This window comes from Narcine bancroftii, chromosome 7 (assembly GCF_036971445.1).
Source record: "Narcine bancroftii isolate sNarBan1 chromosome 7, sNarBan1.hap1, whole genome shotgun sequence".
Classification (NCBI taxonomy): Eukaryota; Metazoa; Chordata; class Chondrichthyes; order Torpediniformes; family Narcinidae; genus Narcine; species Narcine bancroftii.
This window is the reverse complement of record NC_091475.1, coordinates 30,222,652-30,240,552: the sequence shown is the minus strand read 5'-3', so window position 1 is coordinate 30,240,552 and position 17,901 is coordinate 30,222,652. Positions and strand designations below refer to the sequence as shown.

Here is a 17,901-nt window from a genome sequence, read left to right as displayed (position 1 = left end):
AAAAGTAATGAAGCTTGAGAGGATGAACAATGTTTTGAATACAAAATTTTTGAAAGATAACATGCCGAAACAACAATTATGTTAAAGGCACAATTTTTCAATTCATGTAGCTTGGTAAACTTGTAAAGCAAATTTGGGTTTTAATACATTAGAAGGTAGGAATGGAGAAATGGTATGATTAAAAATTGATTTTATAATAGACAACAGTGTTTTTTGTATCAGCTGGACTTGGCAGCATTTACCATCTGTTCATAGTTGCTCTTAAGGTGACATGCAGACTGGAATTTTTTTGTATTCATTTGAAGAATGGAGAGCAAAGTGAATAGGATTCAGCAGGTGGTGTGCCTCCCTTTGGTGGTCCTCAGTTTTTCCAAGACTGATAGATTGATCATGGGTTTGAGAGGGAATTCCAAAGAGTCAAGACGAGTTCCTGCAGTGCATTGCCAAAAAGGAATATGCACTATGTTGGGAGTGCAGTGGATTTTTAGGAAAGTGTACAGGTTGGCCAATTTGTTTGAATGATGGTGATGATAATTTTATAAATCTCAGAGAGATCAACTCCTTACCCTCCTCCATTCAAGTAGGAATATATCCAATCTGTCCTTCAAACTACATCCTGATGATTCTCTTCTGCTCACTCTATTGTTACACATCCTTGTGTGGTGTGGCGATCAGAGCTGTGCACAAAGCTCAAGCGCAGTCGAATGAACATTTTGTGCAGCTGCGAAGAAGACAACTTTGAGGAAGATAGTTCCAAAGATGTAAGACCTTGAGTTTTTTTTAAACCTCGTCTCTATCCTAAGTTGGTGGCCCCTTTTAAACAGTGACTTTGTTCTGTATTCTTTCAAGAAATCTATCCACAACCATTCTATGAAGAACCTTCAGCACTTGATATATTCCAATCAAGTTCTCCCCTGCTCTACTAATCTTGATTTGAAATCAAATCTTGCGATGTCCAGCACTTCCTCATAGGACATCTTTCCCACTCTAATTATAAGTCATTTTAGAAATATTAACGCATTTAAGGAAGAATGCGGACACCAGTACTGTAGATAGATGTGATCTCCTCCTCATCTTTGCATTCAATTTCTTTGGTAATAAATGTTAACCTTTTTCCAAACTATTTGCAAATCATACGCAAGAATAGAAATTTTGTTCTGCATTGCAGAGCTCTAATTTCTCAATCTTTGGATAATACCTTTATTTTGTCATCATTTAAATTTTTCCATGGGTCACACCATTTCCCATATCTTTTTGTTGTATATTTGGTGTTGAATCTCTTTGGAATTTGGTGAAGGATTTAACCATGCTAATATTGCTGAATGTTAAAAGGAGGTGTTAAAAATGTTATTTTGAGACATTACCTGAAACTTGTGTGCAATGGTCGATGGCATATTTCAGCCTCTTGCAACAAAGATCACTTAATTATCTGGAATTGTGCATGAAATTTGAACACAATACAATCATGAGCAAGATGATTTCTAACTTCATCATGGGAAAGAAAAGTAATTGATGAAGGGCCATTGCTGGTTGGGCCTGGAATATTTTACTGAGACACAATGTTCTGAAAATTCAATGAATTACCTTCAACCACAGTGATTCATTCCACTGGGGAGTTTTCAACTTTGATTTTGTTGACCTCTCTTTTGCAAGTATTTAGTGATCTATGTAGTCAAAGGTTACATTGCTGCTACCTGAATTCTGGTTGTTGGCTGTTCAGTGTGTTTGTGTGCTTTGCATCCAATTCATTGTACTGTAAAGAAAATATGGTTTATCAGTTTTGATGGATAAACTGATTTTTGTTTTTGAAGTAAGGAAATTTTAATGGGAAAATATATTCCGTTTATGCTCTTAACTTCATCATAACATTTTGTGCAAGTGAATGTTTAATAAAATTATTTTAGTGTCTATCCACCAAAGTGATCATTCTTTCCTTAGGTACAATGCAAAGGTTTTTAGGTTTCTCCCAGCAAGATCCCAAATCATGCATGCCCTATCCCCAAGCAGTTGAGTAATTTAAAGGTGTGTGTTTTTTTTGCCCTTGCAAATGCTCTTTGGGTGTTCTTGGCTCTTGCTGAACCAGCTTGTAAATGAAGGCAATTTTTAGCCTTCCAGGCAGTCCATTTCACTTTTAATGACTTTTCTCAATGCTGACTCCATACTCAAGATCTGCAGTTGATTATTCATTGTTATGGAATCTTGGGCATTTTTCTATAACTGCGAACATGAAGATGACTTTCTATTTCCTGTATCCTTTCTCCTTCATTAGTCAATGCTATCTGAATGTCTGGTGTTGTTAAAATTAAGATGTATAATGTGTTACCATTTGTTGAGATTTTGCAGAGCATCAGGTTTATTTGTATGGGGAGAAAATTCCCTTGCTCAAAAGTGTGACCAAGAGTGAGCGCAGAAGTTTTAATCAATTAATGAATTATGCTACCCCACCTTTTGAATGGGTACAATTCCAGATGTTACGCAGATAAGCTTGACTTAGCTTTTCTTCCTTGTGGCTCTTAATAGAAAGTGTGTGATGCAGTTAATTTGAGGTCAATGAGGTTTGTGAAATAAATGAAATAGGTACCATGCTATGCACTATTTAATGTTTTATTCATTATCATGTATGTGCAGGTAGAGGTGGCTGACATTTGTTTGGGTTTGGTTCAAGATGAACTTGGGCAAACTAGTTATAGTCTGGTTAGTGCAGCTGAAAAGAAAGCTCTTGTTTGTGTTGCTTTCATCAGATTAAGCTATGGTATGAATGCATAATATGATAAAAGTGATAATGAGCAGATTTCAAGCAGCATCGGTTGCACCAGAGAGAAATAGCCAAGCAGAATTACCGTATATACACATGTAATAGTCATCCTGCTTCTATTTTTGCCCCCCAAATCAAGTATTTTCCATTTACTCCTCCTTATTTTTGGTCCCGTCCACCTGAGTTTCTGTCACCTCATCTACTGTCTATTGCCCAGGCAGTCCTGATGTGTTGTGATTCTTCACCCTTACCATTTTTGATACTTTATTGATAGCTGGGTGAACAAAACTACATGCAATACCCAAAGTGTGCTGTCATCCATGTCATTTTGTATCATGACATCCCTGCTCCTCACTCAATGCCCTGACTTATGAAGGTGTGTATTAAATGTCTTCACCTTATCTGTCTGCATTGCCATTTCCATGGAATTTTCCATGTGTGCCCCAAAGTCTCCATGTTCTATAAAACACCCCAGGGACCAACTTTTCGTGTAGCTTATTCTCTGGTTTAACTTTCCCATCTCCTCAAAATTTTCAGAATTACCGAATATACACATGTAATAATCATCCTGCTTCTATTTTTGCCCCCAAAATCAAGTATTTTCCATTTACTCCTCCTTATTTTTGGTCCCGTCCACCTGAGTTTCTGTCACCTCAACTATTGTCTATTGCCCAGGCACCAGCCTCTGCCCTCCAAAATTCCCAACTCCTTGATTATGGACTCTCGTCTAGGCCCAGGCCGCTCACTCCCCAGATCTGCTGATGCCCTGATTGCAGCCTCTTGCCTCGGCCCCAACCACCCACCCATCCGAGTTCTCGATGCCTCGGACTTACCACCTGGTCCCAGCTGCCCACCCATCTGGGCTCCATATGACCTGTATGACACAGGTACTTACTGCAGTCAAAAGAAGTATGTGTACAATTGTCAACCCCCTAAATTTTACCCTTAAAAACTAGTCCATAAAATTTGACTATTACACACATTGTAATACAGTGCATTCCATCTGCCATTCCTTGATCAACTTTCCATTTCATCTAGCTCCTGTTTTAATTTTAGATCATATTCTTCACAATCCACAATACTATCAATTTTGGTGTGATCCGGACGGAAGCTTATCCATGCATAGTTATCCAAGTTCACATAAATGACCAACAACAGTGAATCCACCTCTGCAGCATTACACTGGTCACAGGGCTCCAATCTGAGTAATGACCATCCACTTCCACCTCAATCTCTTACCTTCAATCCAATTTTGTATCTAATTGACCATCCTCCCCTGTTGGGCCAAGACAAAATCTGCCCTGGCCTCCTCGATCTTGGTATTATCCTCAAAATAAACTCAATCAAATGCTGACTATTCTTAATCTGTTCAAATGCAAATAGATCATGTCTTTCAGAATTACCTTGATGGATGTAAAGCTCACTTTCCAAGCCCAGATAGCCTTTTTTGTAAAAATTAAAAAGCACAGCATTCGTCATCTGGCACCTCACCTGTGTTCAGTGATGCAATATCTCTGTTAGGATGCCTGCAACTTCTTCCCTATGTTCACATCGAGTTCAAGGATACAATTGGCCAGGCTTCAAAGATTTATTTACCTTTATGCATTTTAAGACCTCCATCTTACCTTTTGTATGATGGACTCTATTCAACATATGGCATTTTATCTCCCCAAGTTCCTTTGTCTTTCTTTTTTTGAATATTTTATTTTTGATTTTCAAAGATTCATATCAATTCAGACAATACACTTACATCATTTATGTATAATATAGAGTCCGTTTTTTCCTCTCCCCTCCCCCATTCCCCAATGCAACCGAGAATAAAGTAATATAAATTATACAAATACCAGTGAGATTAATGATGCTTGCAAAAAACTGAAAATACAAACCCTAGGTACTTAAATAAAATGGGGTAAGGGACAAAAAAAATAAGAGCATTCTGCCATGTCCCACTTCTTTAATCCCAATTGTTTCCCCTACTGGAACTGATTAAAGGGGTGAATTTTTTCTGTGCATGTGTTTCAGATAAGGCTACCACACTCTAATGAATGTGTCATATTTCCTCCTTAAATTGTATGTGATTTTCTCCGGGGAATGCTACTCTACCTTTCCGTATTCTATCGTGTAATATTTAGTTGGGAGTTGGACTTCTACGTGACCACTCTACATTTCCTGGCTACTGCCAAGGCGACCTTCATAAACTGAATTTGGTACTTGGACAGTTTAAAACTTAAGTCCATAATGTTCCTAAGAACGTACAATTTTGGATCCTGTGGAAAATCCACTTTTATAGTTTTTTTCAGAATATCTCCCAGGTCCTCCCAGAAGGATCTCACCTTTGTTCACAGCCAGGTTGATGGATTAAGGTTCTGATCTCCAAACCACACTTTAAGCACATTTCCAAGATTTCTGGTTAAGATTTGTATAGTTTTTGAGGTGTGTGGTATAGTTGATGCAGGAAATTGTATTGCACCAACCTGTACCTGGCATTACCAACTGCTGTCATGCTCTCCAGACACAGATCTGAGCACCACTGCTCATAGATTATTGTGCCCAAGTCTGACTCCCACCATAGCTACAGCTATGCCTGGATCCACTCTTCACTGAGCCAGATGTACTATTTTAAGCAATTGTGCTATATTGACTGCTGATTGCCTCTTTTGTACAAATCAAGCTTGGTCTCGATTCATTAATTTCGGCAAATATCCCGCCAATCTATTGGCCAATGCTTTTGCTATGATATTATAATTTGCATTCATTAATGTAATGGGCCTTTTGAAGGAAGACTTCAATGGGCCCCTGTCTTGGGATCTTCGTGATAATTGCTGTTGAGAAAGATTCTGGGAGGGTATGCGTCTCCACTGCTTGATTCACCACCTTCATAAGAAGGCGCATTAAGAGGTCTTTGAACTCTTTATAAATTCAATGGGGAAATCATCCTTCCCTAGTGATTTACCAGCCTGCAAAGACCTCAGGGTTCTTTCAATCTCTCCTCTAGAGGAGGAGGCACTCAGCCACTCTCGATCTTCCTGATCCAAATTTGGTAGTTCCACTATAAGCAAGAAGTCATTGATTTTAGCGGGGTTCCCACCCCCAACTTTGATTTATACTGCTTTTTATAGAACTTTCTAAATGTCTAATTTATTTCCTTTGGTTCGTGTGAAATCTTGCCTTACCCTGTTTGGATCACATTGATTGTTTTTGAGACCTCTTCCGCCCTCACCTGCCAAGATGAGACTTTATGGGCCCTCCCCCCAGCTCGTAATACTGTTATCTAGATCTTAAGATCAACTTTTATGTCTTCTATGTTTGCATTGTATTGTATTGGAGCTTTTTATTCATTAAATTCCTATATTTTTCCTCTGAACCTGATCTTTGATGATATTTTTCCAATTGGGCTATTTCCTGTTCCAATCTTTCATGTTCCCCATTTTGATACCTTTGGTATATCCAGTTATCTGGCCCCTTAAATAAGCCTTCATTGACCAAAATTAGGAAGCTATTGTCAGTAGAGAGACAGTTCATCTCACAGAACAATTCTATCAGCACTCTAATGAACTGATTAAAATTCTGGTTTTCCCAGAAGCAATGAGTAAAGGGACCTCTATGTGGTCTCAATGGTCACGGCGTATAGATCTGGCACTATAATGGACAGAGTCCGGGTGAATGCTCAGACAGTAGTCAAGCTGTGTACTCATTTTCCACTATCCTACTCTTCAATTGGGCTGATGCCAAAAATAAATCAATTTTGGTGTAGGAATCATGCTGTCTCGAGTAAAAGGAATGACTATTAAATTCTGCTCCTTTAGAAAGGCTAGGGTAAACTTAGCTGCCTTGGGCCTTGTTAATTTCTTTGCTGATTTGTCCATGACTAGATCCAGACAAAAATTGAAATCCCCTCCAATTAAGACCACCTTATACCTCTTTGTTACTTTCAGGAATATATCTTGTATAAATTGTTCTTTATCAAAAATTATGGCATATATATTCATAAATGCCCATGATTCAGAGTATATTCATCACAAATCTCCCAGTGGGATCAGCGACCACACACCGGACCATCACTGGGACATTTTTCCCTATCAGGATACCCACTCCACTGGCTCTGGAATTGAAGGAGGACTTCGTCACCTAGCCCACCCACCCCCCTCTTTAACTTTATATGTTCTTGGCTTGTAAAGTGGGTCTTCTGTGAAAAATAATATATCTGGCTGCATTTTCTTAGGTGTGCCAAAACTCTCTCTCTTTATTTGTTCGTTCATCCCATTCACGTTGAAACTTAAAAATATAATTGTCTTATCCATTACCCCAGAGCCCTTCCATTATTTTCCTCCCCTTCCTTCTTTCCCCTGATACATCCTCCGACCCTCTTAAGTTGTTCCATCCCCCCTTCTTCGAGCTCCCTGTATTAATTCTTAATTTAACTTGAACAATAATATTAATACATAGTAAAACATTCCCCTCGATATTCATAACACTTACAGTACATACAGTCAATCTTTCCATTGATTCCCCCATTTTCCCCTTATTTATATTTAATCCCACATGGTGGCAGGAGTTTTGTATATCCATTACCTCCCCAGCATTCAGTTTTAAAAAAAAACTTTTTCTTCCTACCTGTCCTTATTGCCTTCAAAGTTGCTGGGTGAAGGAGGGTGAACTTGATTCCTTTTTGTCTAAGATTTCTTTTAACTTGATTTAATTCTCTCCTGCCCCTTAATAGTGCTGTACTAATGTCTGGGTAAAAGGATTTTCACTCCTCCATTCTGCTGGACCTCCTCTTTTCTCCCATTGCTGCCACCCATAAAATTTGCTCTCTGTCTTGGTAGCGAAGGAATCGAACCAGGACAGAGCGGGGTCGTTGATTTGGACCCAGGTGGGTGGAGCGAGAGACCAGTGGCTTCTTTCAATTTCCATTTCGTCCTCAATTTTGTCCCCAGCACATTTGGGATCCAATTTTTTTTAAAGAACCCCACTAGGTCTCTTCCATCCATCCCCTCCTTCACCCCCACAATCTTGATGATGTTCTTCCTGTAATTCTCTAACGAGTCCTCTCCCTTTCCATCACCTGCACATCCATTTAATTTTCCCTCTTATCCACCCTTTCCTGCACCCTCTCAGTTCTTTCCTGCACCCTCTCAGTTCTTTCCTGCACCCTCTCAGTTCTTTCCTGCACCCTCTCAGTTCTTTCCTGCACCCTCTCAGTTCTTTCCTGCACCCTCTCAGTTCTTTCCTGCACCCTCTCAGTTCTTTCCTGCACCCTCTCAGTTCTTTCCTGCACCCTCTCAGTTCTTTCCTGCACCCTCTCAGTTCTTTCCTGCACCCTCTCAGTTCTTTCCTGCACCCTCTCAGTTCTTTCCTGCACCCTCTCAGTTCTTTCCTGCACCCTCTCAGTTCTTTCCTGCACCCTCTCAGTTCTTTCCTGCACCCTCTCAGTTCTTTCCTGCACCCTCTCAGTTCTTTCCTGCACCCTCTCAGTTCTTTCCTGCACCCTCTCAGTTCTTTCCTGCACCCTCTCAGTTCTTTCCTGCACCCTCTCAGTTCTTTCCTGCACCCTCTCAGTTCTTTCCTGCACCCTCTCAGTTCTTTCCTGCACCCTCTCAGTTCTTTCCTGCACCCTCTCAGTTCTTTCCTGCACCCTCTCAGTTCTTTCCTGCACCCTCTCAGTTCTTTCCTGCACCCTCTCAGTTCTGTCACCCTTTCTGTTGTTATCTAGTCTCTCCTTAATCACCCCCTGGCCTGCCACCAGTGTTTTAAGTGTTCTTTTTATATGGTCAATGGGCTACATTATATCCCTGGTAGAGGGCATCAAGCCTTCAACCTCCTTTCTTTTCTGTCCTATTGAACAATGTCCTTCTCTTTCCCCACATGTTCCTCCTCCTCTTTTCCATCTTCCTCCTCACTCTGTCGAGTTTCCTGACCTTTCGTCCATCCCTCCGATCCTGAAGCTTCCCTGGCCTCTGCTCCTGATGCCTGCTGGAACTCCCGACGCTACTCCAAGCTTGGCCTCCTCCTGAACCCCGGATGAAAGGGCTGTACCAGGTAGGTCCTTTGTTTTCCTGGTGGCTCGTGGCATTTCTGCTGTCGTCGCTGCTGATGTCTCCATCTTTGGTTCTTCCCCTTGTCTACGGGCCTCCATGCTGTCTGCGCACGACGGCGCCCCCACCACCTCGACCACAGCTCTCCGCTGATGTCCTCTTGGTCAGCCCTGCCAGGGCTGACTTTGCTCACCCTTCCGGGTGAGTTCTCCTCCCGATGGGCACCCTGATGTTCCAATCATTCTGCTGCTGTTGGTTTCTGGTAAGGCCCACAGTCGGCCTGTTTTTCCGGACGATGAGGTGAGTCCTTCCTCTTCTTCACTTTCTCCATTCTCTCTAGAATCGATACGGTTGCCTTCTTTCACATTTTTCTTTTGACTTTTTCTTCTTGGATTATCCTTTTCCTTTCCTGTTAATTGTTAGGTGATCTTTTTTTTCTGTCTTTTATACTTTACTATTTGGGGAGTTCTAGAATCCTACCACCCTTCTACCGTCATCTTGAATCTCTTTCCCCCCCCCGCCCACCCACCCCCCATGACTGTCTTGATGGCAATTGCAGAGGGAAATAATTGTTCTTGAACCATCTAACTTGGCTCCACACATAAGGGACCTTCTTGATCTTTAAGGAGCTCTATTCTTTCTCAAGGTATTCTTTTGACTTTAATATATGCAAAATCTCTTGGGATCCTTCTTAACTTTATCTGTCAGCCAACTCCTATTCCCTCTTTATTTTTCTCTTAAATAAACTCCTCCATCCTCTGTTCAATGATTTGATTGATTTAAACAGTATATAACTGATACATGCTTCATTATCTTGATCAGATACTTCATATCTCTGGTCAGTTTTGTACTATCGCTAGCCCAACCCTTCACCCTGGCCCCATACTATTTCATTATTTATTTATTTGTATGGATGAAATATTTGTCCTACATATGTATTTGTATGAATGTTACATCTGGTTGTATGTTTTGCATCGAGGACTGGAGAACACTGTTTTGTTGGGTTCTACTTGTACAATCAGATGACAATAAAATTGGCTTGACAAACAGCCTCTCCCAAGTAATTTTTGTCAGTTCATGTCTAATGCCATCAAAATTTACTGTGCCTAAATATAGAACAAACTTGTGGGGCAACATTTTACAGAACTTCATCTTTCTTATTCAAACCCCCAGTAACCAACTTTCCATAAATTTTGAAGCTTATTTGATCTGGTGAATTTAAAATGGAATAATACTTGACCAGAAGAACTCAATTACCCATTTTCATTTTGGCCTAGTTTGCTATCCATTAATTGGTTTATGTTCTGGCCTTCTTTGTTGGTCTTGTACATTTTCAAAGACTTTTGATACCATATGAAAACTTGCATTACTTGCCTTTGCCTGCCCAAATTTTGAGTTTTAGCTCTATTTTGTAGTACTTTGTCAACTAACTGTTGAATGAACAAATGGAAGATATTTTATAATATTTGGTTGAAAAACAATGTCATTGTACAAAAATAACTAATATTGAAAACTGATAAATTAATTTTCATTTCTTAAACAAATTGCTGTGCAAGTTTTTTTTTAGTTTTGGAGTTGATTCAGGGTGCCAAGCATACATAGAGTTCATGACATATTTTTCAAACACCATGGCACCCAAGTCCAAAATCATAAACAGAGTTAATATTTTCAACTAAAAACCAGAACAATGGATTGTTTACCTAAGAAAGGGCATCTGGTGAGAGAGAAGTCATCTGATTTATGTGTCATGTTTTTGAAACAAACTGAAGGCAGTAAGATTAAGCAAGTCCTATGATTGAGACCATTGAAGAAGCAAGATTGATTAATAAGTAACCAGAGATCTGCAAGAGAGAGAAATGAAATAACTGTGTGTGATGAACACTTCTGCTGTTTCTCTTTGTCAGGGAAAATAGTGAATCACCGTGATCATTGTAATAGTCATTTTTGGGTAAAAGAAGTAGGAGAATTTCTGTAATTGGATTGTGATAATTCTGATAATCATTTCGTCTAACCCTTGCCTGGGTCTTTGGAAGCATCATGGAAGTTGTACATTTTGTTTCCCCTGTGATTGTTTCATCTTCCTTGGAATTTTGCTCCCAAGTTAAAGTGAATCAAACAAGCAAACTCTGTGACTTATTTACACTTAATGGGCATAAAATAATTCTTGTGACAACTCTGCCCATTTTTCAATTAACAACTCTGCCCATTTTTCAATTAAGAGCAAGAACTATTTGGGCCCATTGGTTGGCCTTCTGCAAAGCTCCTTCATTTTTTTTCTTTTTAACAAATATAATATTACATGATGGATTGGCATGTAGCAGCAAAGAACAGCCAAATCAGGATTCTAGAGTTATTAATGTGATGTCTCCACTGATATGCGGGAAGGCTTTTTTTTGTTTGCAGATCAATGTATTATTGCAGACTCTGGATAAAAGCTTAACTGACTTTTCTCTTTCCCTTAAGAGGTGTATTATAAATAATACACATCGCCTCATAGAACTGTGTGTGGCCAAGCTGTCCCAGGACTGGTTTCCTCTTCTTGAACTCCTAGCAATGGCCTTAAATCCTCACTGCAAATTTCATATCTACAATGGTACCCGCCCCTCTGAAACTGTTCCTGCTGGAGTGCAGCTGGCTGAAGATGAGCTCTTTGCACGTCCTCCTGACCCACGTTCACCCAAGGTTAGGAGAAACTAAAATCTTTGTTATTCCTATTTCATAATTGCAAACTAGTAGTTGTTAGAATTATTGTATTATTGTAAATACACCACATTGAACTTGTATCTTGAGGTTGACTTATTTCTAAATCTTGTAAAATAATTTTAAGGTTTGCAATATTTCTTGAGCTATCTATTTTTACCACTTAGTAATTTTTATTAAAGACAGGAAAAATAATTTTGAAAGTTGGAGTAGTTGCAATTTGAAAGCAGCATATTTAGTGCACAAATATTTAAAAAATTCAATTCAAACATAGAGATTTATCTATTTTCTTATTGCACAACTTTTACTTAGTTTTAATGTCATAACAAAGTGAATTTATAAAGAAATTAAAATTGACTCCTTTAGAAGTTTTAGTGAAATTGCCAAGTTTGCTGACATTGTGCTGATAACACTCAGCAATCAGGCAACCTCTGAGGAAGGATAAACATTAAGGTTTCAGTTCAGAAACCCTTCATCTGACAAAGATTTCAGATCTGGAAAGTTAATTTTCTACTGATGCACCTGACCTGAGAGTTAGCAGCATTTTCTGTTTCTATTTCAGATTCCTAATGTTTGGAGTTCAGTTGATTTTCATATTAACATAATTATTGATTTGGCTTGTGATTTCTGACTTCCATTTTTATTAGAGCAGTAACTGATTAGCTAAAATTTCAGTAGGCAGGGAGTGATTACCATGGATTCCCACACTTGAATTCAACTTTATAGTTCTAATTATGTCAGTGGATAATGAAAAATAGTTGGGCTCTGATACCACTGATTTAATAGCCATTTTATGAGAAATCAGGTAATGGAACATTGGCTGTAACTGTAGAATTAAACCTCTCAAGAATTGTCTTCAGAAAAGGAGAGGAAAAATTGTATGTATAAAAAATAAATTAGTGTATTAACTTGCTTTTTTTTATGTAAAGACAACAAATCATGGTTAAAGGATAAAAATTGAATACATTTTGCCCAGTCATCTCCTTTTACTTGATTTAAAGATCTGTAGTTGGAATTATTTTGGTATTATGAACATAATACATAAGACATAAAATTCTGCTACAACCATTTTTAAGAAATGTTTATTGGGATGCAATATTAATTATTAAGCTCTTTGGATCCTTTTTCAAGATTTACGGTAAAATTATATTGATGCAAAATTTGCAATTTAGCCCTGATATTCATCAGAGAAGTATCTAAACCTCATTAATTTTGAATATATTCCTTTATTTTCATATTGGTCAGTAGGTTCATTCTAATATTTTCATGGTATTATAACATGTTATAATAAGTGGCTTGCCATTAAGACTGACCTGTGAATAGTTGCTGAGTTGTTGTATTCCAGTACTGTGCCAGCAAAGGACAATCCAGGAAGTACAAGAATTTGACAAGTTCTACTCATGTGCAACAATAGCACAGATCTGGGCAAGTTTCCTTTGCTTGAGAAATACTTGAATGGCATTGTAGAAACTAAAGAAAGATGTGTAGTTTTCCTAGAAGTTTGATCACACACTGAAAGTTATGGAATGAGTCTTTAGTTTCCCATGACTGCCAACGCATTGTTACAACAGTTTAATGTATATTGATGACATGAATTTTGACTTTTAACTTCTCCATAGGGTTGGCTTGTGGATCTTATCAACAAGTTTGGGACATTAAATGGATTTCAGATTCTCCATGATCGATTTGTCAGTGGTTCAGCATTAAATGTTCAGATAATTGCAGCACTCATCAAGTAAGCAGAATTTTGACACGTTAATATATAAATGTTTGAAGAACTGAGAAGTAGTTTTTAAGTGAACAGTTCAGCATTGGCAGTTGTGAGATGTAATTCATATTCATGTCTTGATGGATGGATGGCTGCTGCAAGAACAGATGGTACTGAGTTATGAGGGAAGGTTGTGGCCACCATAGCAAACCTGAAGATGGTAATGCTCTTAGTTAAATCTAAGGTTTTCAGCTCCATTTATTTTTTGGAGACTTGACCACAAATCAGGCTGATGTTCCAGAGCGATGCTGTGCTTTGATGGGTGCCATTGGTCAGATGAGATACCATTGGTTAGAGCCAGAGCTCACTAAGAAAGGAAATATTTGTGGTGGAGATCAATCATTGCAGTGCCAGGTTATCCTGGTAGGAGTTCTTTAGAGCAGTTTCTCAGGCCTAATTGCCTTCACTTTTATAATATCACCCATCCATCACAAGACTGAAAGAAGAGCTGTTCACTCATTCTATCATATTCAATTCCATTTGCAACTTAGTAAACAAAACAGCCCTTTAATTTACAGGCTAAGAAATTTAAATGTACCAGCTTTTTAAATGATGTGGCCAGGAGAAAATCAGTGGTGAGTGACTTGTCTTTTGTCTCCCAAAAGCCTTTTTTTTAAAAAAAAATCCACATTGCACATATTAGGGAGGTGATGGAATATTTCCTTATCCTTTGAAGAATTTCACTCATATCATTAACAAGTATTTGGAAGGACATAGGACCTGGTAAATTACAAATATTGTTAATTTCTTAAAAAATGAACTTGTTTAAAAATAATTCCCCATTGGAACAACTACATAATCTGTTTGCCTTTACCCAGGCAGTTTGTGCCTCTCATTTCCATAGCCTTATTGCTTTAACATTCATTTTGCCACTCAACAATCTTGCCAACTTGTTCTTTCAATCTTCTCAAAGCTTCAATTTTACCTTCAACTCTGCCACAAGTTCTATTATTTTGTAGTGCTACATTTATTTTGGTAAAACTGCATGTTCTGTTCAGCTTTTATGGAGAACAGAATGCATATATCAACAAACTTTCATAGCATCCAATTTGCTTAATTTACATCTTGTGAATGAATATATAAATATATATATATATTCTTTCTTTTCTTTCTTCTTTGGCTTGGCTTCGCGGACGAAGATTTATGGAGGGGGTAAAAAGTCCACGTCAGCTGCAGGCTCGTTTGTGGCTGACCAGTCCGATGCGGGACAGGCAGACACGATTGCAGCGGTTGCAAGGGAAAATTGGTTGGTTGGGGTTGGGTGTTGGGTTTTTCCTCCTTTGCCTTTTGTCAGTGAGGTGGGCTCTGCGGTCTTCTTCAAAGGAGGTTGCTGCCCGCCAAACTGTGAGGCGCCAAGATGCACGGTTTGAGGCGTTATCAGCCCACTGGCGGTGGTCAATGTGGCAGGCACCAAGAGATTTCTTTAGGCAGTCCTTGTACCTTTTCTTTGGTGCACCTCTGTCACGGTGGCCAGTGGAGAGCTCGCCATATAATACGATCTTGGGAAGGCGATGGTCCTCCATTCTGGAGACGTGACCCATCCAGCGCAGCTGGATCTTCAGCAGCGTGGACTCGATGCTGTCGACCTCTGCCATCTCGAGTACTTCGACATTAGGGGTGTAAGCGCTCCAATGGATGTTGAGGATGGAGCGGAGACAACGCTGGTGGAAGCGTTCTAGGAGCCGTAGGTGGTGCCGGTAGAGGACCCATGATTCGGAGCCGAACAGGAGTGTGGGTATGACAACGGCTCTGTATACGCTTATCTTTGTGAGGTTTTTCAGTTGGTTGTTTTTCCAGACTCTTTTGTGTAGTCTTCCAAAGGCGCTATTTGCCTTGGCGAGTCTGTTGTCTATCTCATTGTCGATCCTTGCATCTGATGAAATGGTGCAGCCGAGATAGGTAAACTGGTTGACCGTTTTGAGTTTTGTGTGCCCGATGGAGATGTGGGGGGGCTGGTAGTCATGGTGGGGAGCTGGCTGATGGAGGACCTCAGTTTTCTTCAGGCTGACTTCCAGGCCAAACATTTTGGCAGTTTCCGCAAAGCAGAACGTCAAGCGCTGAAGAGCTGGCTCTGAATGGGCAACTAAAGCGGCATCATCTGCAAAGAGTAGTTCACGGACAAGTTTCTCTTGTGTCTTGGTGTGAGCTTGCAGGCGCCTCAGATTGAAGAGACTGCCATCCGTGCGGTACCGGATGTAAACAGCGTCTTCATTGTTGGGGCTTGTCATTACAAACACCCTTTTTCAGCAGAGGGACAGCCTTAAGACCACCTGGATGCATCCCCGATCCAAACACTGGCACCTCCTGGACTACATCCTGGTGCGAGAAAGTGACAAACAAGTTGTGCTCCACACCAGGGTCATGCCTAGCGCGGAATGCCACACTGACCACCGGCTGGTTCGCTGCAAGCTCAACCTTCACTTCAAGCCAAAGCCCAGGAACAATAAAGCCCCCAGAAAGAGGTTCAATGTTGGAAAACTGCAGTCAGACGAAGCGAGAGGAAACTTCCAGGCAAACCTCAAAGCAAAGCTCGACGTTGCAACCCGCCTCACGGACCCGTCCCTGAAACCTTCTGGGATCAGTTGAAGACTACCATACTGCAATCCACTGAAGAGGTACTGGGCTTCTCCTCCAGGAAAAACAAGGACTGGTTTGACGAAAACAGCCAGGAAATCCAGGAGCTGCTGGCAAAGAAGCGAGCTGCCCACCAGGCTCACCTTACAAAGCCGTCCTGTCCAGAGAAGAAACAAGCCTTCCGTCGCGCATGCAGCCATCTTCAGCGCAAACTCCGGGAGATCCAAAATGAGTGGTGGACTAGCCTCGCCAAACGAACACAGCTCAGCGCGGACATTGGCGACTTCAGGGGTTTCTACGAGGCTCTAAAGGCTGTGTACGGCCCCTCACCCCAAGTCCAAAGCCCGCTGCGCAGCTCAGACGGCAAAGTCCTCCTCAGCGACAAGATCTCCATCCTCAACCGATGGTCAGAACGCTTCCAATCTCTTTTCAGTACCAACCGCTCAGTCCAAGATTCCGCCCTGCTCCAGCTCCCTCAACAGCCCCTAAGGCTAGAGCTGGATGAGGTTCCCACCCTGGATGAGACATATAAGGCAATCGAACAACTGAAAAGTGGCAAAGCAGCAGGTATGGATGGAATCCCCCCAGAAGTCTGGAAGGCTGGCGGCAAAACTCTGCATGCCAAACTGCATGAGTTTTTCAAGCTTTGTTGGGACCAAGGTAAACTGCCTCAGGATCTTCGTGATGCCACCATCATCACCCTGTACAAAAACAAAGGCGAGAAATCAGACTGCTCAAACTACAGGGGAATCACGTTGCTCTCCATTGCAGGCAAAATCTTCGCTAGGATTCTACTAAATAGAATAATACCTAGTGTCGCTGAGAATATTCTCCCAGAATCACAGTGCGGCTTTCGCGCTAACAGAGGAACCACTGACATGGTCTTTGCCCTCAGACAGCTCCAAGAAAAGTGTAGAGAACAAAACAAAGGACTCTACATCACCTTTGTTGACCTCACCAAAGCCTTCGACACCGTGAGCAGGAAAGGGCTTTGGCAAATACTAGAGCGCATCGGATGTCCCCCAAAGTTCCTCAACATGATTATCCAACTGCACGAAAACCAACAAGGTCGGGTCAGATACAGCAATGAGCTCTCTGAACCCTTCTCCATTAACAATGGCGTGAAGCAAGGCTGTGTTCTCGCACCAACCCTCTTTTCAATCTTCTTCAGCATGATGCTGAACCAAGCCATGAAATATATATATATATATATTTCTTCTTTGGCTTGGCTTCGCGGACGAAGATTTATGGAGGGGGTAAAAAGTCCACGTCAGCTGCAGGCTCGTTTGTGGCTGACCAGTCCGATGCGGGACAGGCAGACACGATTGCAGCGGTTGCAAGGGAAAATTGGTTGGTTGGGGTTGGGTGTTGGGTTTTTCCTCCTTTGCCTTTTGTCAGTGAGGTGGGCTCTGCGGTCTTCTTCAAAGGAGGCTGCTGCCCGCCAAACTGTGAGGCGCCAAGATGCACGGTTTGAGGCGTTATCAGCCCACTGGCGGTGGTCAATGTGGCAGGCACCAAGAGATTTCTTTAGGCAGTCCTTGTACCTTTTCTTTGGTGCACCTCTGTCACGGTGGCCAGTGGAGAGCTCGCCATATAATACGATCTTGGGAAGGCGATGGTCCTCCATTCTGGAGACGTGACCCATCCAGCGCAGCTGGATCTTCAGCAGCGTGGACTCGATGCTGTCGACCTCTGCCATCTCGAGTACCTCGACGTTAGGGGTGTGAGCGCTCCAATGGATGTTGAGGATGGAGCGGAGACAACGCTGGTGGAAGCGTTCTAGGAGCCGTAGGTGGTGCCGGTAGAGGACCCATGATTCGGAGCCGAACAGGAGTGTGGGTATGACAACGGCTCTGTACACGCTTATCTTTGTGAGGTTTTTCAGTTGGTTGTTTTTCCAGACTCTTTTGTGTAGTCTTCCAAAGGCGCTATTTGCCTTGGCGAGTCTGTTGTCTATCTCATTGTCGATCCTTGCATCTGATGAAATGGTGCAGCCGAGATAGGTAAACTGGTTGACCGTTTTGAGTTTTGTGTGCCCGATGGAGATGTGGGGGGGCTGGTAGTCATGG

At 41.2% G+C, this 17,901-nt stretch overlaps 1 protein-coding gene across 12 annotated transcripts in view; it reads left to right on the top strand.

Moving 5' to 3' along the window:
• Window positions 1-17,901, top strand: part of usp9 (ubiquitin specific peptidase 9) — a 263,780-nt gene that overhangs the window by 54,067 nt on the left and 191,812 nt on the right. For all 12 annotated transcript variants that reach the window (XM_069889325.1, XM_069889327.1, XM_069889332.1 and 9 more), the window contains 2 exons: window positions 11,254-11,472; window positions 13,110-13,225. In XM_069889325.1, the coding sequence (XP_069745426.1) occupies window positions 11,254-11,472; window positions 13,110-13,225 (335 nt within the window). The remainder of the gene's footprint in view (window positions 1-11,253; window positions 11,473-13,109; window positions 13,226-17,901) is intronic.